At 61.0% G+C, this 20,608-nt stretch overlaps 2 protein-coding genes across 13 annotated transcripts; one reads left to right on the top strand and one right to left on the bottom strand.

The window, feature by feature from the left end:
* The first annotated feature begins 26 nt into the window (after window positions 1–26).
* Window positions 27–3,191, top strand: KCNK7 (potassium two pore domain channel subfamily K member 7). The gene is made up of 3 exons (XM_033861074.2): window positions 27–399; window positions 2,093–2,491; window positions 2,735–3,191. The coding sequence occupies exons 1-3, from the start codon at window positions 60–62 to the stop codon at window positions 2,938–2,940; spliced, it is 945 nt and encodes a 314-aa protein (XP_033716965.1). The 5' UTR covers window positions 27–59; the 3' UTR covers window positions 2,941–3,191.
* A 139-nt stretch (window positions 3,192–3,330) lies between these two features.
* EHBP1L1 (EH domain binding protein 1 like 1) lies at window positions 3,331–19,328 on the bottom strand. 12 transcript variants are annotated; one of them, XM_033861066.2, is made up of 20 exons: window positions 18,793–19,328; window positions 16,303–16,360; window positions 15,996–16,091; window positions 15,584–15,637; window positions 15,326–15,504; window positions 15,105–15,247; window positions 14,509–14,577; window positions 14,259–14,421; window positions 13,828–14,092; window positions 12,022–12,204; window positions 11,405–11,562; window positions 11,263–11,311; window positions 10,105–10,827; window positions 5,891–5,936; window positions 5,715–5,770; window positions 5,495–5,618; window positions 5,108–5,207; window positions 4,185–4,258; window positions 3,988–4,102; window positions 3,331–3,853 (listed from the first exon to the last, which is right to left on the bottom strand). In XM_033861066.2, exons 1-20 carry the CDS (start codon window positions 18,894–18,896, stop codon window positions 3,754–3,756), a joined length of 2,859 nt encoding a protein of 952 aa, XP_033716957.1. In that variant the 5' UTR covers window positions 18,897–19,328; the 3' UTR covers window positions 3,331–3,753. The 12 variants fall into 12 exon arrangements, 9 of the variants coding, with proteins under 9 accessions (XP_033716957.1, XP_033716955.1, XP_073665253.1 ...); XM_033861064.2 differs by having other exon boundaries at window positions 13,348–14,092; window positions 18,793–19,327; XM_073809152.1 differs by having other exon boundaries at window positions 10,105–10,464; window positions 10,519–10,827; window positions 12,022–14,092; window positions 18,793–19,326.
* Window positions 19,329–20,608: the final 1,280 nt, after the last annotated feature.

Here is a 20,608-nt window from a genome sequence, read left to right as displayed (position 1 = left end):
CCCTGCCCGGCCCCTCCCAGGTGCCTGTGGTGGAGCAGTCGGCTCCCAGGGCACCTCTGATGGACTCTGGGCGGCACACCATGGGGGCTCTGAGGCCCTGGGCCCGATACGGGCTACTGGTTGTGGCCCACCTGCTAGCCCTGGGACTTGGGGCTGCAGTGCTCCAGGCCCTGGAGGGGCCTCCAGCACTCCAGCTCCAGGCCAACCTCAGGGCCGAGCTGGCCACTTTCCAGGCGGAGTACAGGGCCTGCCTGCCACCCAGGGCACTGGAAGAGCTGCTGGGCACCGCCCTGGCAGCCCAGGCCCACGGGGTTTCCAGCCTGGGCAATGGCTCCCAGGCCAGGAACTGGGATCTGCCCTCAGCCCTACTCTTCACTGCCAGCCTCCTCACCACCACAGGTAAGGCCGCCAGGAGGCCGGGCAGGAAGGGGCGCTTGAGGCCATTGCTACCTGGGGTCCCTGGGGGTGCAGCCCTTCCCCCAGCCCCAAAGTGCTAGACAGAGCCCAGGCCTTATTAGGCCTGTCATCACAGCTGGGGCTCCCCACACCAACACACCCCAACTAGTGCCTCAACTTCAACTGCCAGAAGGGGTGTGGGCTCCTCAGTCCCACCCCCAGGCACCCTTTGAGACCCAGGAGAGGTGCCCAGACCCTACGGGCCTGAGGCAAGACTGGGAACATGAATTATGGGATGAATTCTTGGATGGAGGGAAATGGAGTGAACCCAGGGGATACAGGACCACCATCCCAGAAGGAGTGTGAGGGAAGGCTCCCGGGGGAGGAAGTCCCCATGAGATGGTAGCCAAGGCAAGAGGGCACAGAGATAGACACGAAGGAATTCCTGGCAGAGGGAACAGCATGTGTGAAGGCCCAGAGGAATAAAGCAATGGGACCCACAGCCCTGGAGGGATTTGTCCTGCAAAGTGTCTGAATATTTTTTAAAGGCCATTTTCCATCTTTTTAAAAAATTTATTTATTTTTGGCTGCGTTGGATCTTCGTTGGCCGTGCGCAGGCTTTCTCTAATTGCAGCGAACGGGGGCTACTCTTCATTGTGGGGCGCAGGCTTCTCACTGCGGTGGCTTCTCTTGCTGCAGAGCACGGGCTCTAGGCGTGTTGAGCTTCAGTAGTTGTGGCACATGGGCTCAGTAGCTCTGGCTCACGGGCTCTAGAGCACAGGCTCAGTAGTTGTGGTGCATGGGCTTAGTTGCTCCGCAGCATGTGGGATCTTCCCAGACCAGGGCTCAAACCTGTGTCCCCTGCATTGGCAGGAGGACTCTTAACCATTGAGCCACCAGGGAAGCCCCATTTTCTATCTTCTTTTGGAAAAATTGGGAAACCTATTTGCACTGAGCCAGAATCCTTGTGGAGTAGAACAGGGCCTGCCCTGGGGGCAGAGCACATGCTCTCCAGCCCACCCCAGTCCCCACCACTCCCTTTTGTCTTACTTCTGACTCCTCTAGGTATTTGTGTTTACAGCCCTGGACCAGCCGACCCTGTTCCCCCAGCATGCCCCGCTCTTTCACCTCTCCCTGCCTTTGCACACACTTTTCCAGCCTTGAATGCCTTCTCTCACGTGCGCTGCCTCTTTTGCAGCCCTTCGTGTCAGGTGTCCTGACTGTTTTTCCTGCCTGCCTTCCCCACTGGAGCCTGGGCAGACTCTGATTCCAGCACAAGGCCTGGCACCCAGGATAACTTGATATACCTTTGGGGAATGAAAGAAGGGGTAACATTTCACCTGGTGGGTTTGGAAGTGGGAGTCAAGGGCAGAGCTGAGGAATCTCTCAGGAAGCCAGGCTGCCTTGGGGTAGGACAGCAGCTCTCAGAACTGTCCCAGCTACAAGAGGCCTGAGGGGACTGTCTCTTTTAATCCTTTCTTGTTCCAGAAAATAAAAGAGTGGCCCGGAGAGGTTAAGGGACTTGAGTAAGACCCCAAGTGAATGAAGAGCAGAGCCAGACAGAGCCTCTGCCTGAACAGTTCCAGCAATCTCAGCCACCAGAGGGCAGCCTTCTACCGGAGGGAGGCTGGAGGAAGTGGGTACCCAGCAGGCATCCCACTCAGGTGCTCATTACCCTTGTCTCTCTCCTCTCCAGGCTATGGCCACATGGCCCCACTATCGGCAGGTGGAAAGGCCTTCTGTGTGGTCTACACGGCCCTGGGGCTGCCAGCCTCCTTAGCACTTGTGGCTGCACTGCGCCACTGCCTGCTGCCTCTGCTCAGCCGCCCGGGTGCCTGGGTAGCCATCCATTGGCAGCTGACGCCGGCCAGGGCTGCGCTACTGCAGGCATCTGGGCTGGGCCTGCTAGTGGCTGGTATCTTCGTGCTGCTGCCAGCACTGGTGCTGTGGGGTCTGCAGGGCGACTGCGGCCTGCTGCAGGCCATCTACTTCTGCTTCAGCTCACTCAGCACCATCGGCCTGGGGGACCTGCTGCCTGGCCATGACAATGGCCTGCATCCAGTGTTTTACTGCCTTGGCCAGTTCGCACTTCTGGGTGAGTCCAGCTGCCAAGGAGCGTGACAGGGAGGAGAGGAGGGAAGAGGAGCCTGGACTACAACTCCCATAAGCCACTGGGGAGGCTGAGCCTCACGGGTTGGAAGGACCCTGCCCCAGGGCAGGGTGTGGGAGGTTTAGTTCGAAGTGCTAAGAGAATTGTGAGGGTTGGTCACTTGCTGGGAGGGGAGTGGGGAGCATCCTCAGCACCCTGAGCGCTGCCCTAGTAACCTCTCCTCCCCAGGGTACTTGCTCCTGGGGCTCCTGGCCATGCTGCTGACCGTGGAGACATTCTTGGAGCTGCCCCAGGTCCGTGCCATGGTGAAGTTCTTCAGGTCCAGGGGCCCTCTGAACGCTGAGGACGAAGGTGGCATCCTAGGCCAGGATGAACTGGCTCTGAGCACCCTGCCACCCTCAGCAGCAGCCCCAGAACGGGCCCCAGCTTGCTGACAGATGTCAGTGATGGAGTTGAGCTCCTTTCAGGTGGAGAAGCCTGAGGAGGAAGCCATCGGGAGTGGCTGGGGAAGCCTCTGGGGGTGGGAGGGGAAGGGATGGATGTGAGGACCTCAGGGAATGTGTTAATAAAAAATAAAACGGGCAACACCGCCGACTGTTTTCGTCTCCTTTCGAAATGGGACTTCCCTACAGTGATCAACAACCCAAACCCCATCACCCTTCGAAGGCAGAGTTCAAGCCTCTGGTCTCGCCTCCTCCAGCATCTGAGAACCTCAACTCCACACAGCCCCAATAAGGATCGCAGACAATCTTATCCGCCGAGACCCCACCCCCTTCCGTCTATTGAAAGCCCCAGTCGTCCTGAGAAAGCCCCGGAGCACTGGCTTGGCCTTTTCTAACTTTATTGCTCGCGAGGAACAGGAAGAAGGGGGAGGGCGGGGATGTGGCAGTTCAAGAGCCGTCCCTCTCCCTCGGTGCTGGCCGGCCGGGTCCTGCCCTCGGGGAGGGGCTCTGGGGGGCGTGCCTGGGACCCCCCAGCCCACCACGAACACACGCACACACACTCACACGGACTAATAAATACGCCTGGGCGGCGCGGCCGCCCAGCCGCCCCTGTCCGTCGGGGCCTGAAGGGCCGCGCGTCCCCTCCTGGTAAAGGGTGACGACGGCCCCTACTGGCCACGCGCGGCATCGGGGAGGGTCCGGTCCTCCGGAGCGCAGGCCCGAAGCGGCGATCGGGCGCGACGGGGAGAAAAGCTGCGGTCTGGACGGACCGGGAGGGGCGAAAACGTCCGGGCCCTCGCGGCCTCAGCTCAGCACACAGAGTTCGCGCCGGCTCAGCTGCCGGCTCAGCTTGCGGCGCCGCTGCTCCAGGCCGCGCTCCAGGCGCTCGTCCTCCTCCAGGGCTCTGGGAGGGAACGGGTTCAAGTCAGCCCCAGCGTCGGGCCCCACAGGCAGGCCACCCCCGGGGTCCAGACCGAGCACGCCTCCGAGAGCCCCCCTGGAGCCTCCCAGCTCCCAGCGCATCCCGGCCCCACTCACGTCCGCTCCTTCTGGTCCAGGTTCCGGACCAGCTCGTCGCGCTGGTTCACCAGCGACACCAGCTCCTCCAGCAGGAGCTGCTCCCGGTGCCGCTGCGCGGCCGTTTTCAACCGGTCTGAGGACAGAGGAGGCTGAGGGTCAGGAGGCGCCAGCCCCTGCCCGGTCCTGGTCCCCGGCCCCCGGGCCCCATCTCCCACCTTCAATGGCCAACATGGCCCGTAGCTCCCGGCTCAGCAGCTCGAACCTCCGCTCTAAGTCCTGCTCTTCGATGCTGGGGGGGGTGGGGTGCCAGGTCAGGGAGAGAGGAATGGCAGGGAGCGCCCAGGGTTCGGACCGCTCCCTGGCACCCCCGCCCCCCACCTCACCGCCAGTTCCCATAGATGGCTGGACGGAGGTCAGAGCTATACCCTAGTCCCAGCTTGGAATCATCTCTTCTGTTTTTGGTTTTTGGGCAGCATGCGGGATCTTAGTTCCCTCAACAGGGATCAGACCCCGGCCCGGCCCGCTCCAGTGGAAGCACGGAGTCCTAACCACTGGACCGCTAGGGAAGTCCCTCTTGTTTCAACTGTTCCCCAGCTGCTGGGAGTTTATATCGTCTCCTCCCCTCATCCCACCCCCTTTTCAACAAATAAGAAACCCAGAAGGATTATTCAGATGGATATTATTCATAAGCAGCAAGTATTGGACTAAAATTATTCTGAAAAATGACCCAAGATGTAAAAGGGAGGCAAAACCACTTCCACCACGCAGGGCTATAAAGGCCATGAAGCCCAGAACTGCTCCTGAGCCCACTCAGGAAAGCAGCTCAGCTGTCTCTCAGGCTCAGTGTTCCTTCCTGTAAAGGAACAGGGTCCAACTGGGGCACTCAGCACTGACCTGCCACATTTTTCTTTGGGCCTCGATTTTCTTATTCATAAAAACAGTACCAATTTAAGAAGTATACATTTTATACAGGAAATTATGGAAAAAATTAAGATGGTTGAGCAATTTCTTCAAAAAAAAAATTCAGAGAAAGAAGAGAGCAGTGAACAGTTCTAATTAGAGTAGTTAAGATTCCATCTGCTCTGCCGGCCCTGGGTGGGCAGGGGTGGGGCCTGGACAGGGAAGCACCAACACTCACAGCAGCTGCAGCTGGTCCTGCCTCCGGATGAGAGCGTTCTTCTTGTTGACCAGTGTGAACCACTCCTGGATCAGTACCTCCTCCTGCAGCCTGTTGGCACCTGAATCGGGCCAGGGCAGTCACCAGGCCTGCCACTGACCCCTGTGTCAGCAGCAGGGAGGCTGGGGGTGGGGGATGGTGTCTGCTCCCTTGTGGCATCTCAGAAACCTGAGCTGTGCGCCTCCAGCAAGCTGCTTCCCAGCCGGGGGGCCTCAGGGTGCCCGGCTGTAAATGGGGAGATGACCCCAGCCTTGTCTCCTCCCACTCCTCCCAGGGTCAGAAAGAGCTGCAGGGTGGGGTAGCCGTGGTGGCATGTGCTGGGGTGTGGACTCCAGATGCCCGCCCCACCTGATTCCATGAGGCTCCTCAGCTGCGTCTCCACCTCGGCCGCCCGCCCATCTATCTGCCTCTGTTCCTGCTCCAGGGCCTGTAGCTCTGCGCACACATACTGACTTGTGTCCTGGAACCGTTGCTGGGGTGGAAAGCGGGGGCAAGGGACAGGGTGGGCTGAGCCCAAGCCCTGCCTAGGAAGCCCACCCATCACTCCTCCCACCTCAGCCCTCCTTACCAGCCCAGCCTCCTCTGCTGGGCTTGGGGGTAGCTCCTCCGATGGGGGACTCCCACCTGTGGACAGATACCAGGCTAAGGCACCCCCAACTGACATCTGTCCCCAGAAGGTCCCCAGCTCAGGATCTGTGAGCAGCCTGAGTTCAGCTAAGTCGCCACCCCTTCAAAACTACTCACCAGGGGCCTGCTGTGGGGCAGGGCTGGGGTCAGGGCTCACGACTTCCTGTGGAGGAGGAGGCCAGTAAGGGCTTGGAGGGGCTCCCCAACAGCCCGCCCTGGGGCCAGCCGGAGCCCCACTCACACAGGGGAGGGGGGACCTCAGTTCCAGGCCCTGCAGCTTGGAGGTCCTGCATGCACAGAACTCCACCCCCATCCCTTCTGGGGAAGCACCTCCTAGAGCAAAGGCCTTCACCACGCCTGGCCCTGTGGTCCTGGGCCAGTCCCCTCCCACTGGCCGAGCCTCGCAGTCCTCGTTCCTGGGGCCTCACAGGGCTTTTCTGAGTCGGGGGTGAAAGGCTGTGAGGGGCCCAGCTGGGGCCTCTCCTTCCCCCTTCTGCCCCCTCCCCCATGAATCTCCCTCAGGTCACCTCAGACTCTGTCACCTAGTGCCAGCATCCCCATCATGGCCAGGGCCCCGCTCAGTGACACTGAGCTGAGCTGACGTGGCAACCAGTACCTCCGTCTCCTGGCCAAACGGGGCACCCTCCCACCTTCTCAGTCCCCACACCTAGAGAATGCTGTGCCCGCCGAATAACACTTGGAACAGAACAGGCAGCTGCACCTACCAATTTCAGCCGGGAAGGGCAGCGCTGGCCCCTCATGTGCCCCGCCCCTGGCAACTTGCTGGCACTGTCAGCCCTGGGGGCCCCCAAGTTTCAGCTCAGCTAATAGCCAGGCCCCCTTGATGGCTCCTGCTCTGGCCACCTTTCCAGGTCGCGAGGTGGGGAGAAAGTATTGAGCCACCCCCACCCTGCAACTCTGAAAGTGTTGAGTCCACCCCACCCTGCAACTCTGAGAGGCAGCCCTGGACGTCCCCTGCTCAGGGGCCCTCCTCTCTGGCCTGGGTAGGTGGCGGCCTCTTCACCAGCCTCCCCCCACGCCCTGCCTGCTGACTTTACCCTCAAGCCACAACTGAAGGGTCTCCCTAAACCTTCACCCCCGATGGTGTCACTCTCTTCACACCCCCTCTCAGCTCCCAGCCTCGTTGCCACGGCCTGGTGGCAGATCCAGCCTCAACTCCTACTGCCCCGGGCCCCACCCAGATGCCACCCTCCGGCCCCAGTGGTGGACTTTCGCTTCCCCAAATTGTTTCCTCAGCCTGGAGCGGGCTCTGTCTTGGGCAGCTGGACGCCAACTCGACCTTCTTGACCCAGCTCGGCCCCACCTCCTCCAGGGGCCCCTTCACAGGGCTTTCTTCCTCCCTCCCCAACTTTCAGGCCTCCTGAAGCCTCCCCGACTCCCACCCTAGCCCCCAGGGCCTCCCTCGTCACAGCTGTGGGTTACGCCTGTCTCCCTAAGCAGCAGCGGCCCCTGCAGACAGGTTGGGGTCCAGAGAATGCACTCAGGGCGCACCGGTTAACTGTAACGGCTGATACGCATTAAGCATCTATTTGTGTGTTGGGTGCTGTACGTGCATCCACTCATTTAGTTTTCCCAAGAACACTGTGAGGCGGGGAAGGTTACCATCCCCACTTTACAGATGAGGAAACAGAGGGTCAGAAATGACACTCAAACAGGGCCGGCCCAGGCCTAGGGCTGTCTAATCCAAAAGTTTGTTCCCAAGCTTGGCCACCAATTTGCTGTTTGCCTCTGGCCCAGTCACACGCACTGGGCCTGTGTCCTTGTACGTAAAGGACACAGGGCTCCAGAAAGACATCTGGGGAGAAACAGTCCCCCCCCTTTTTAAAAGAAAATTTTTTAACAGAGTACACTCAGGTTGGGGTACCCCTCTTTTTTGTTGTTTGCTTGTTTGTCTGTTTGTTTGTTTCGGCTGCACCGTGCGGCATGTGGGATCTTAGTTCCCCAATCAGGGATCGAACCCGGGCCCCCTGCAGTGGAAGTGCGGATTCTTAACTACTGGACTGCCAGGGAAGTCCCTCACAGTTCCCCTCTTTTGACAACACCCTGCAGGAGTACCTCAATGCCACTTTGCAAAAAGCTTTCATGTCTTTACTTCTCATCCTCAGGAAAAGAGCACAGAGGGATTAAGTGGCTCGTCCAAGGTCACACAGCCAGTTCATAGTGCTGGGCCCAGTAGAGGGCGCCATTTTAGAGTTCAGTGTCGGAACCGGGGTTCACACCAGTATCAACTCCCTTTATCTTTTCATATCCCTGAGCCTCAACATTCCCACCTGCAAAAGGGGGTAACTGTTCCTTCCTAGAAGGAGCAGTTGCTGAGGGGTTGAGGGGGCAGACCAGGCATGAAGCAAGTGCTCAACCAATAGGGCAGGCGGATGCAGGAGTGGAGAAGCCCCAACCTCAGCAGCAACTAAGCTTACTCATGGCAGCCTTGATGGGAATTCCAACGCTTCCTCATGTCTGACCCAAATTCCCCTTTCTACACCCTCATGTGTGGCCCCTCCTCCAGGAAGCCTTGCTGGGCCACAGCAGAGGCACCCTGCCCTCCTCATGGCATTGCTTCAGCCCTGCCCCAGCTTCAAGGCGACTGACTTCATCCCATCCAGGTCTCTGGGAGCTCGCAAGGCCAGGGGCAGGCCCTACGTCCTCCTACTGTACGCATGGGGGATGGGGGATGGGAGTGGCCAATGAGGCAGCATCCCCTCCAGCCCCATGGGTCATATATCTCCTGTGGGACAAGGGTTGGAGGGGGGCCTGGCTTGGAAGGACCAGATGCTGGGACTTGGGCCCAGAAAGATGGAGCCTCCTGTTTTAACATATAAAGAGCCATTGAGACACATTAAGGCAGCTTTGGCCAGAGGCCAACACAGGCCAGGAGAGCACAGTTCCTATGGGTGCCTCTAATGCCCTTCCTGTTTCTCATTCATAGGCTCAATGCTGCACCTCTGACCCTGCACTCAGGGGTCCTGCTCTCCAGGCCAGCCTCATCACCGCCTGCGGACCTTAAGAGAGGTGGCTGCCAGTTCCCTAAAATGAGACCTGAGCTTTCCTGCTGCCACATTTTTACTTGTGAGGTCCCACCTCTTGAGAACCAGCCCTCCGATTCTTCACCTGGGAAAAGCTGCCCGTCTTATCAGCCTGGCTCAAGTGGCTGCTTCTTCCAAAAAGCCTCTCCCAATTTATTCCCTCTTTTCCTTAGAACTTAGGGGTCATGCCTGGACAGCTGAAGGCTTGAAGCAGCCTGACAGAGCTGCCCCTGCTGTCCAGGACGGTGCTGCTGGAAAGCCCATGGCCGGGACTTCAGTGGCTGTGAGTCCTTGAGCAAATCCCTGCCCTCTCTGGAACCATCTCCTCTTTAGTGTATTGACCATGAGACACCCTGGGAGGCTGACCTGAGACCTGCAAGGGATGGGGGAACATGGGCACCCAGCAGAGTCTCCCATCTCCAACTTTACATTATCAGAGAAGAGAGGAAACTGGTTTCCAGTGTCTGGAGTTAAGGATCCGAGTCAGAGTATCTTGGGGTTGGAAGGCCCTGGAGAGCTCCCTTGAGTATAGAAACCCTGTTCCCAGCTTACAGGAAAGTGGTGGCTGCCGGTAGACCCCGCGCCACCAGCAGGGAAAGAAACGCCCCAACCCACTTAACAGTCCATAAAGAGCGCTGACTACACGGAACCTTCTAGGAACTTCCTGCTACAGCCTGATTCCACTAACTGGTTGCCGTGCGTTAAAAATCACTAGCCTGCATCTTGGCCAAGGCTGGCAGCAAAAGTCAGCGGCAGGACTTCCCTGGTGGCGCAGTGGTTAAGAATCCGCCTGCCAGGGTAGGGCACACAGGTTCGAGCCCAGGTCCAGGAAGATCCCACGTGCCACGTAGCAACTAAGCCCGTGCGCCACAACTACTGAGCCTGCGCTCTAGAGCGCGCGAGCCACAACTACTGAAGTCCGCGCTCCGCAGCAGGAGAAGCCACCGCAATGAGAAGCCCGCGCACTGCTCCCACGCGCAGCAACAAAGACCCAACTCAGCCAAAAATAAATAAATAGACAAATTCATTTAAGAAAAAAAATTGGCGCCGGGTCGCCGGCCTGGGCACTGGCGCCCCCGCTGAGGAGTTGGCAGAGCTATCTCGTCCTCGAGCGGGACTTCCGCAGCACCGGTGCCTCAAATCAGACGCCTACCCGCATCTTGCAGAGGCCGGCCGCCCTGAAGCCACCGCCCCCCGCCCCGCGCCAGCCCTGCCCTTGGGGTCCCTCAAGACCCGCCCCTGCTCTGCCCTGCTCCCCCGACCCCCGCGCCGCTGGAGGGCACTCACCGCCGCCGCTCCGGCAGCTCCCGCGGCTCCCGAGTCCGGGTCGTCCCCCGAGAAGGAGCTGCTGTTCCGCAGCCGCGAGCGCCTCTTCTTCAGCAGGTCAGCGTCGCGCACGTGGGAGAAGGAGCCGTGCGCGCGGGGCGGGGGCACGGGCCCGGCCTCCGCGTTGACCGACGGCCGCCGCAGCCTCACGCCGCCCGCGGCGCCCGGCGCCTCCATCCCGTTCACCAGCCCCTCTGTCGGGGGCACGGATGCCCGGGCTCCAGGGCCGTCTGCCGGGGCCTCCACGGAGCGCGGCTCCTGGGCGGCCTCGGCCCCGCAGTCCTTGGAGGCCGCCTCGGCCCCGCGGTCCTTGGAGGCCGCCTCGGCCCCGCGGTCCTTGGAGGCCGCCTCGGCCCCGCGGTCCTTGGAGGCCGCCTCGGGGGCCGTCCCGTCCGCGCGGGTCGCGGCCTCCTGGGGCTCCTGGGCCCAGTGCTCGCGCAGCCGCTGCGCCAGGCCGCCGGTGTCCAGTTCGTCGGGCGGGCTCGACTGGGAGCTGGCCACGCGGTACGTGCCGGCGCCGCCGCCGCCCTCCAGCTGCACCAGCTGCAGCTCCTGCCCCGTGCAGAAGGCGCGGATCTGGCACAGGTACGTCATGACGATGAGCTTGTCGGGCACCGACAGCAGCACCATGTCCGCCGGCTCCAGAAGCCGCGACACGCCCAGGGCCGCGAAGCCATCAAAGGCCTAGGGACGGTGCGTTCGTTCGGGTCATCGGCGGCGGGTCAGCCAGCGACCCTGCCGCCCCGCCCCGGAACGACGAGGAGGTCCCTGCGACTGGCACTCCTGGGTTTGCCAACAACGCCTTCACCTTCCTATTGGGGGAAATCTAGCAACATGGCCCGCCCCTGCGTTACCCAGCAACTGCACACCAAACGGGGTGCTTTTGGGAAAAACCATCTGGTGGAAATATGCTTAAAAAAAACAAAGCTAAACTCAGGAAAACGAAAAATATAAAGACCAAAAGGGTAACTAAGTGGCAGAACTTCCAAAAGCCACAGCTGGGGCCATGAAGCCCACAGATTCCTCTCCTACACACAGACGGGACAAGGAACTTAATCTTAGCTTAGGCCTGGCTCTGGATCCTCCTTCCCTCCAGGCACCACTCCCACCCTGTCTCACCTGCTTGTTGTTCTGTTTGATGTTGAGTGGGTCCAGGGAGGCAAAGTCGCTGCAGAGAGAGCGCTGATCAGAGGCTGGATTCACACCACCCTCCCCTCCTGGCAGCCTCCCCCATTCATTTCCACTCCCTCTGGCAGCTCACATCTTGTCCGGGTGGAATCGGTGCAGGATGGCACAGAAGGCCAAGCCGTTGCGCCAGGATGTCGTGAAGTTGGTGATGCGGACGCCACGGTAGCCGGCGGTGACTTCCTGGCACCACTCCAGCAGGGACTGACTGAAGCTGACCGGGGCGGGTGGTGCCTGGGGACACAGGGATGGGCTTAGGGAATGTGGACGTGGGACTTGTGCCCTCTGCCCCTCGGGCACAAAACAGCTCCAGCTCTGGGTTTGCAGGAGTCACCACGGACCACTGGCCAGGGCCTTAGGGTCAGGCAAAAGGGTTTCCAGCTCCAGTGTTATCTACCAAGGTCACCTAAAAGGTCAGTGGCCCCCAGGCGATATCAGAGGCCCCCCAGCAGCCACACCTCAAGGTCAGCCCAGAAACTCAGCTTTCGGGGCATCCCGCTCCATGCAACCCAGGGAAGACAGGGCGGGGGAGCCAGGGTACCCTCGGAGAGGAGGGGGTGAGGGGCTCCTTGAAGCTGAGCTCCTGTCCCACCCCACCCCAGTCGGCCAGGTGGGTCCATGCAGAGCCGCCGTTAGCTCAGCCCAGGTTAGTGGGAAGCAGCAGACTGGGCCCTCGGCGGCCCCCATCCCTACCTGGCTGCCCGGCAGCCTCCTGTCCTCTTCAGGCTCCTCTGGGGAAGAGGCCCCCGAGGGCCTGGGCACCCCAGCCCCTGCCCCACTGGCCACCTGCGCCTCCATCAGGCTGGCCTCTGGGAGGTTTCCCTCAGCTTCTTTTCCCTTCTCGGTTCCTGAGACCCCAGCCTCTGCTTCCTGGGCCTCAAAAATACCAGATTGGTTCTCTGAAGCCCCCGAAACCTCCGTCTCTGCTTCCTCGGCCCCCCAAACCCCAGACATGGCCTCTGAAACTCCCAAAGTCCCAGCCTCCACCTCCTGGCCCCTCAAAACTGTAGTTTCTGCCTCTGCTCCCTGGGACCCTAAAATTCCATGCTTTGTGACTGGGGCCCCTAAAGCCTCATATCTGAGGGTCTCCCAGAGTCCAGTCTCTGCCCTCTGGGCCCCAGAAGTCTGAGCCTTTGCCATTCTAGCCTCTGGCCCTGAGAACTGCGAATCTTCCACCTCTGTCTCCTGGGTCCCCAATGTCTCAGTCTCTGTCCCTGGGGCCCCTGAACCCCCTACCTCTGTCTCCTGGGTCCCCAATGTCTCAGTCTCTGTCCCTGGGGCCCCTGAACCCCCTACCTCTGTCTCCTGGGTCCCCAATGTCTCAGTCTCTGTCCCTGGGGCCCCTGAACCCCCAACCTCTGTCTCCTGGGTCTCCAGTATCTCAGCTTCTGCCGTCTCAGTCTCGATCCCTGGGACCTCAGAACCCCATAACTCTGTCTCCTGCATCCCTGTTATCTTAAATTTTATCTCTGAGACCCCTGAACACCCCATCTCTGTCTCCTGGGCCCCCAATATTTCAGATTCTGCTGTATCAGCTTCTATCTTCAGTACCCGTGAACCCCCAGATATCTCCTGGATCCCTAGTATCTCAATCTCTGATATCCTAGTCTTCGTCCCCAGAACTCCTGTACCCACAGCCTCTGTCTCCTGGGTCCCCAGTACCTCACACTCTGCCATCCCGGCCTCTGCCCCTGGGACCCCTAAAACGCTGACTTCTGTTTTCTGGGTCCCTAGTTCCTCAGACTCTGCCATCTCAGCAGCCTCTGACTCCAGGACCCCTGATCTCACTGCCTCTGTCTCCTGGGTCCCCAGTATCTCCACTTCTGCTGTCTCAGTCTCTATCTCGGGGAACCCTGACCCACCCACTTCTGTTCTCTGGGTCCCCAATAACTCTGATTCTGTCACACCAGTTTCTGTTCCCAGGTCCCTCAAATCCCCAGTTTCTACTTCCTGGACCCTCATATCCCTGGACATCACCCCCTGGTCAGCTGCTGGTGGGGCCCCCTGGTACTGGCTCACCTGGGGCCTGGCGCTTGCTGCTCCAGCAGAGGGGCCCTGCTCCAGGCCTGTCCCCCCAACACCAGGGGCTCCACCCCTCACCTCTGCACCCTCTCTCTCCTGGCCCGCAGCAGCCCTGGCCCCCTTGAGGTCACTGAGATGCCTGGATTGCCCTGCCGGCTCCGCTGGGGGTGGGCTCAGGATGGTGGGAGCCTCTTCCCTGGTCCTGACCCCTGTCCTCCCCTGAGAGCCCCTTGGAGGAGCCTCAGGAGTTCCCTTGAATCTTGCCTCAGATGTCACCCCTGTAGCCTCTGGTCCCTTAGTGTCCACATGTCTCACCTTTGACCTCTGCTCAGCATCCACCTGACCAACTTCTAAACTCTCTTCAGCCTCCCCAGCTCTGACCTCTGACCTCTTACTGTTCACCTCTCTGACTCCTGACCCATGCTCAGTGTCCACCCCACTAGCCTCTGGCCTGTCCCCAATGCCCCCCTCTTCAACCTTGGGTTTCTGCCCTTCCAAAGAGTTGCTGGAATCTCTGTCCTCAATGCCTGGGCCCAGCCCGGTTCCCTGGGCCTCTGTCCCTTTCTGAGGGCTTGCCCAGGCCTGGGTCTCCACAGCAGAATTCACGCCTGTTGGGGGAGCCCCTGAGGCGTTGGGGGCCTCATCTCCCCCTTGGGGGACTGGGGGCCAGGGGGCATCAGAGCCTTTCCAGAGCCGAGGGGCCGGGCTGGGGGCCGCGTCCTGGCCTGGCTGTCTTGAGGACCTGAGGAGAGAGCAGGAGGGTGCGTTGCAGGGGCTCGTTTGGCCCCCCGCTCTCAGCGCCCCCCACCTCTCAGATTGCTGGGACCCTGGAAAGGCAGATTGGCAAGGGGTGTGCAACTTCTTAAGAGTAGACAGGGCGGGGTGCTGGGGCTGACCCCAAAGCTCACCTTGTCTCTGGTGGGGTTCCGGGGGGCCTTGGGGCCTTGGGCCCCACCTGGCCCCCTGCTACAGGAGCTGGTTCTGACCCCTGGCCCCGGCAGGCCCTGGCTGGGGGCGCAGGGGCACTCACAGGGGCTGGGCTGGTATCCTCGGCACTAGAAGGGCTGGCAGCTGGGGGGAAGGAAGGGGGATGCTGAGGCCTGGGCCCTGTGACTGGAGGTCCAGTCTCCACCGTCCCAACCCCAGCCTGGGCCTCACCTGCCTGCCGGGGCCGAAATCGGCCCTCTTCCTCCTCCTCACAGAGTGTCTTCAGCTCCCGAGAAGTATCTGGGGGTGGGGCGTTGGGGGCAGGTCAGCCCAGGGAAGGGCCCTGCAGGTCTGACCCCCTCCCCACAACTAGAATGCTGGGCCTACCTGGGAAACGCCCCAGCCTCAGGGAACCGCCCCGGCCTACGAGAAGAGACAGGCCCACAGGTGCAGAGGAAAAGAGAGACAGGACCAACAAGGACAGATGGAAAAAAAAGCCTTAACAAGCAAAAGGGAGGGACGAGGTTGGGTAGTGAGGGGTGGCAAGCCTGGACTGCAGCCCCTCTCTGCGCTTTTGGCCCAGCTGTCTCGGGGCAGGTACGTGGGCAGGGGTGAGGAGAGGGCCAGGGGCACAGGGAGGTACTGGAAACCCATTCTGCAGGACAATCAGGGCTGCTGGGCAGGTTGGGACCACCTGGCAATAGTGCGCTCCGACCACTGGGCGTGCACAAGCTGGCCCTGCCCCAAAAGAGCAAGTGGATTTTGGCCCGGGTCATCCTCCACCCTCCCTAGGTCTTGGCGATCTCAGTCCACAGCTGTGAGCCCACCTGGCTGGAGGACACGAACCCTCGCGTCCAGGCCCCCTGGGCCATTAGCATCCTCCTCATCGCTCTCAGCAAAGTCTTCCAAGTTGCCCACGTCACTAGGCTTCATGCTCATGAGGCTCGCAAGACTCTGCATGTCATCATCCCTGGGGGTCAGAGATCAGGGGTGAGGGCTACGGTCAGAGGTTATAGACTAGGGCCCAGGAGGGCAGTTGGACACTCACGTGGCGCGGCCCTCCCGCAGCAGCACCCCAGAGAGAGTGAGGCTCAGCTCGGCCTGCACCACCTTCACCGACTTGGGCTTCAGCCGCAGCCGCAGTGAGGCTTGGGCAGGCACAGGCCCTGCATGGCGGGCCAGGTCCACCTCGGCTGTGGCCAGCACCTTCCGCTGCCCCTTGGACTCCTGGGGGCAGGAAGAAGGAGCATCAGTGCTGCCCCAGAGTCCCCGAGACCCCAGGCTCCAGCCCGCCCCAGCCACTCACATTCTCAATAACAAACGTCCACTCTTTGGCCTCATACTGGTCCACGTGTGGGTCCTGGGAAAAGGGGGCACCGGTGAGTACAGAGGCTGCTGCGGCGGGGACAGGGCAGGGAGAAGAGCCTGTGCTGGCTCCGGAGGCGATTGTGTGGGGCCTTCACACATGTTGAGCCCTCCTGGCAGGTATGCTCCCGGCTTCTCCTGATCCCAGCTCTCTTCATGTGGTGGCTAAATGCTACCTCCTCCAAGGAGACCTCCTGGGCCACTCACACTGAATAGGCCCCCTGCCATGATTCTTGGTCTCACCCCTCTGTTCTTTTCTATTTGGATGGATAACGCACCAGGGGCCTCCTGTGGCTGCCCAGGGTTGCAATCACTGGCTCATTCCCATCTGTGCAGGAGGGCTAGAGACTTACCCTGTATAGGGTCACAGAGATGTCCACATTCTCAGGTACCATCCACAACACGGTGCCCCGGTATGGGTTCTGGATGCCCGGCTGCCAGCTGTGGGCCTACAATGAGCAGTCTGAGTCCTCCCCCCAATCCTAACTCTCCCCCTCACCCCTTGCCCTTATCTCCAACCTTGACCCCATCTTTCTCTCCCTTCTATGGATTCTGATCTGAACCTGAACCTGACTCCACTCACCCCTCAGCCCTGACCCACTTACCCCCCCCAATTGGCCCCACCCCCAACCTGGACCCCCAGCTGACATCCTCCCTCACCTTGGAGCAGATGCGTCGGTTCCGCCGGGTCCACACTACCACCAGCTTATCCGGTTGCCTGGGAGGCGGAGCGGGGAGAGGGGGCTACTCAGTCAGGCCCACCCGGCCTTTCTATCTCCTCCAGTCTCCCTTCTGCCCACATCCCCCTCCCCCAGGACAGGGCCCAGACAGCCCCTTATCTGGGGCCACAGGGAGTAGGGTGGGGCTGCTGAGGCAGGGTGAGGCCTGGGCCAGAGGGCAAAGGCCTGTGGGTCAGCAGGAAGTATGAAGAAAGTCATACAGAGAGACAGGCACACACAGAGACAAACAGAAACACAAGTACCCTGCAAGAAACACAGACTCAGAGACACAGAGAGACAGCCTCAGAGTAAAAGAAGCCCATTCACTCACAAATATTTGTAGAGTGCATACTATTACCCCAGCCCAGTTTGGGGGCAGAGCCAAGCAAAGGAGAGGCAAGACCTTTCTGGGGCAGGGAATGGGTCATGTCAGGAGGGTCTGGAGAAGGAAGGCTCCAGGCAGAGAGGATGGCAAGTGCCAGGGTCCCAGGATGGGGGTGTGGGTGTAAGGTCGGGAGGGGAGGGCAGAGGTTGGGAAGTAGGCAGAGAGGCATAGGGTCAGCTTGTCATTCGATACCCTCCCAGGACCTTCCACGCCCAGCCCTTTGCTTTGCAGGGCCCCCGATTCTCGCAAGGGGCACCAGGGAAGACTTCTAGAAGGTGGCATCTAAGCCGAAACAGCATATGCCAGGGCAGACTCAGAGGAGAGGCAGAGATGTGGGGAGACAGAGGCAAAGCGAGAGGAGAGTGTCAGCTGCGTGGGGCCGAGTCCCAGACACGTGGCTGGGCCTGGAAGGAAGAGGGCCCCTTTGCGTTGGAGGGGCCGACTGCTGCCCAGGAGGGTGGGGATGGTTAGAGGATCATCAGGCAGATGGCAACGTAAGAGTCCTCCTTGCCTGTACCCTGTCCCTTGCCAGGACGCTCAGGTTCACCCAGCGCACTGCCCCTCTGGAGGCCGAGCCAGGATAACTGGCTCTCCTGTCAGCCTCTGAGGATGCCGAGACCCAGAGAGGTTAGGGGCCAGGCAAGGGCACACAGCTGAGCCTAGAGCCCTCCAGCCTGGAGCCAAGTGCCTCTCCTGGACCCCAGACTGCAGGCGATGGCTAAGGGCAGCCATGGGGACTTCCCAGAAAGGGGAAGAAGACAGTGAGAGCCTAGGGAGGGCAGGGCCTGGCTAGGCAGCCTGACTCAGGCTGGGCACGCCCTCCTGGGGAGCCGTGACCTGGGCAGAGGCAGCTTCCTAGCCGGGGCTCCAGGCGAAAAAGCTCAGGAGGCCCTGCCCGCCGCCTGTGACTCAGACACGTTGACAGTGCCCACACCCTCAGCCACCTCTCCGGACCGTGCCCAGCGTCCCCCTGTCTTCACCCAGGATGCTGTGGCAGAAGGCAGAAGCCATAGGCCAGAGTTCAAGTTCCAGCCCTGTGCTGTGTTACCCCAGCCGGCCCGTCCTTTCTGGGCCTTGCTGAGTGGTGTGAACCACCCTCTGGCTGGCCCAGGCAACATCAGGGATATGACAGCTGCCCAAAGGACCCCAGGCCTCCTGCTCACTCCCCTCCCTTTGGACCCCCTGGTCCCTTCCTGTGCTTTCACTTGGGAGCCTAAATTTAGCCCCGCCTGGCGGCTGAGGCCCCCACAGCTGTGCCCTAATCCAGCCAGGGGAAGCTGACACTAGCAAGCACGTATATTTAGGGTGTGACGCAGGGGCCCAGGCAGCTGCGGGTGGGGGAATGTGAACGAGATGCCCCGGGTCCTTTGGCAGTCTGGGCTGGGGGGTCCTGCACCCCCTCACCTATCTCCCTGCACCCCACCACCTTGCCTTCCCCAGGCTCTCTCCTCCACGACCCACAACCTCCTAAGTCCTCAGGCCCTTTTAAGCTGCTCCCCGCCTCCCTCCTCATCCCTCCCAGCGCTCAGTTTCCCCTTTTAAGGATATTGTGGAGACGGATCCAGCCTCCCAGCGCCCACTCCGGCTGAAGGGGCGGGTGGTTCCTCTGGTTCAACAAATGGGCAGCGGAGGAAGGGGCAACATCCTTGTTCTGAGCTGGACTAGGGCCATGGTGTTTGTCGTCCCAGCCCCTCCACCCAAAGACCGGCAAAACTTGCTCCCTTTTCTGATGCCACCTTGAACCATCCCTCTGGCCAAAACCAGGAGGCCTCCCTTCCCTCAGCCCTGAGTGCAGTTGAGGCAAGTGTGGGCCCAGACAGATTCTCCGGTCGCAAGTCCTGCCCTCCGCTCCCCAAAGGCTGCCCACACCCTCAGCTCCGGGGATGCCACAGCTGCAGCGGCACTTCTCTGTGCCCGGGTCACCAGGGCCTAAGCTGGGGTAGGCGGCGTCTTTGGTCACTGGACTGGGGGCAGGATTCTCAGGCCCCAAAGCCGGATGGGGTCCCCGCCAGTCTGGGGAGTGCCCCAGGCCTCCCTCCCACTCACCATTTCTTGGTGCATTCCACCACCAGCTCGTGGTAACAGGCCACAAACTGGAACTTGGCGGCCCGCTTGCCCACGCGCTGCAAGCGCTTCCACACCGAGGTCATGGCCCTGCCGCCTCCGCCGCCCGTTCCTCAGACCCGGGGCTCCCGCTGGCCCGCGATCGCTGGCCTGGCCCAGGTCCCCATGGCCTCCGGGCTCCTATCGGCACCGCCCGCCCCGTCCGTGGGGAGGGGTCCGAGGCGCGGGACCCGGAGCCGCTCTTGCCGCCGCCGCCGCTGGGGCCCGCTGGGTGGTCTGGCTGCGTCAGCGGGGTCGTCCGGGGCGCGTCGTGTCGCTGGAGCACTGAGCGGCGAGCGCGCCGTTTCCTGGAGCTGCACCCCCGTCGGAAGGCGGGCGGGGCTCCGGCGGGGGGCGGGGGCCGGGGTGAGAGCGCGGGGGCGGGGCGGCCCAGCTTCCGGGGCCTCGCGCGGGAGGGGAGAGAGAGGGGCGACGGGGGCGCCTGGACCGCAGCGCCCGCTTGTTGCGCGCCGAGGCGGTGTGGAGGCGTGGGCCGGGTGGGGGGCGCGCGGGCCGGGGCAGGGAGCCACCAGCAATTGGTACCGCCCTCGCGAGCCCTGCCCCGGCCGCCTCCCTTCCTGACCGCAGCCCTGGGAGGTACGTACTGGTGGCCCCATTTCACAGGCTGGGGAAAGAGAGACCCAGAAAGGAGAAGAAACGTGAAGGATCACAGTGCGCTGAGCCAGAGCCAACTGGCCTCAACACTGGGGAGAGGCAGACTCCTGCTGCCACCCACGAATTAACCAGAGCAGGAAGGAGCAGGGTCAGCGGCCAACCCGGGTAGCCTTACCTGTGGGCAGCACCCACTTGCCAGTTTCAGAACCTGACTCTCCAGCTGTCAAGTGGGAAGGTGGTCCCAACATCCCACAAGCAGATGACTTCCAACAAGCGTGTGGCCTTGGGCCAAGTACTAACGCTCTGAGCCTCAGTTTTCACCTCAGTGAAATAGGGATAATTATAGTTCCATCTTTTACAACATCATTGAGAATGAAAGCTTGGAAAGCATTAGTGTAGAACCTGGCTGATCTTGCCGGTTTTATTGAAATCCGTTATCATGGACGGGAGTGTGTGTGTGTTTACTCTCCCCCCCCTGGGAAGCCTGCCCCGGGGCGTTAACCGCTCTGTTCACACCTAGATTAGAGCCCTTATCGCCAGCCCGCCCGGCTGCCTGCTTGGTAATGAGCCGCTGCAGGTGTCAGGCGCAGAGTTACAAGAACTGCCATAGAGCAGCACATCAGCCTGTTCCGTCTGCCAGTGTGAACGCTCTGCTAGGTTTGTGAATGGACAGAAGCCTGGTCCTTGATAAATACTCGGTTTGAACAGGACGTCTGATCTGCCAGGAGTGTCAGTTGAGTTGTGTCCAGGAGGCATGGGGATGAGCAGCCGGTAAGCCTAAGTGCGCAACTTTGAGGTCCTCTCCTCTTCTCTTCGTTTCAGGAAGCTGTGGGGTATTGTGCGTGTGTGTGGAAGCCTTAGCACCCACCATTCGCAAATGTTCAGGCTTCTTTGGGGGAGGGGAGGGAACCTGACACCGGGTTTAGCTCCTAGACACAGCATCGCGGTTCTCCGTTTCCTCTGTAAGAGAAAGCCTTTTACATACAACCCTGAAGGTCCCAGGTGCTGTTGAGGGGAAGCCAGGCATAGAATGAGGGTGTTGACGCCGCTGGGAGTCTCATGCATCCAAGCCCAGAGGCTTGCCCCCATCTCCCCTCCGGGGCTTGTCTGGCCTCTGGGGAGGCCTGGAGCACTGCGACTTCAC

The sequence above is a fragment of the Tursiops truncatus genome, chromosome 8, assembly GCF_011762595.2.
Source record: "Tursiops truncatus isolate mTurTru1 chromosome 8, mTurTru1.mat.Y, whole genome shotgun sequence".
NCBI lineage: Eukaryota > Metazoa > Chordata > Mammalia > Artiodactyla > Delphinidae > Tursiops > Tursiops truncatus.
This window is presented reverse-complemented; position numbering and strand designations above follow the sequence as displayed.

What these genes read in the sequence shown, in the direction of transcription:
- KCNK7 (XM_033861074.2), top strand. Translation starts at nt 60, where the DNA reads ATGGACTCTGGGCGGCACACCATGGGGGCTCTGAGGCCCTGGGCCCGA. An exon ending in CAGCCTCCTCACCACCACAG is followed by an intron (nt 400 to 2,092) that starts GTAAGGCCGCCA and finishes TCTCCTCTCCAG; the next exon opens with GCTATGGCCACATGGCCCCA. An exon ending in TGGCCAGTTCGCACTTCTGG is followed by an intron (nt 2,492 to 2,734) that starts GTGAGTCCAGCT and finishes TCTCCTCCCCAG; the next exon opens with GGTACTTGCTCCTGGGGCTC.
- EHBP1L1 (XM_033861062.2), bottom strand. Translation starts at nt 18,896, where the DNA reads ATGACCTCGGTGTGGAAGCGCTTGCAGCGCGTGGGCAAGCGGGCCGCC. An exon ending in GGACGTTTGTTATTGAGAAT is followed by an intron (nt 15,505 to 15,583) that starts GTGAGTGGCTGG and finishes TCCTGCCCCCAG; the next exon opens with GAGTCCAAGGGGCAGCGGAA. An exon ending in GGCCATGTTGGCCATTGAAG is followed by an intron (nt 4,103 to 4,184) that starts GTGGGAGATGGG and finishes CTCTGTCCTCAG; the next exon opens with ACCGGTTGAAAACGGCCGCG.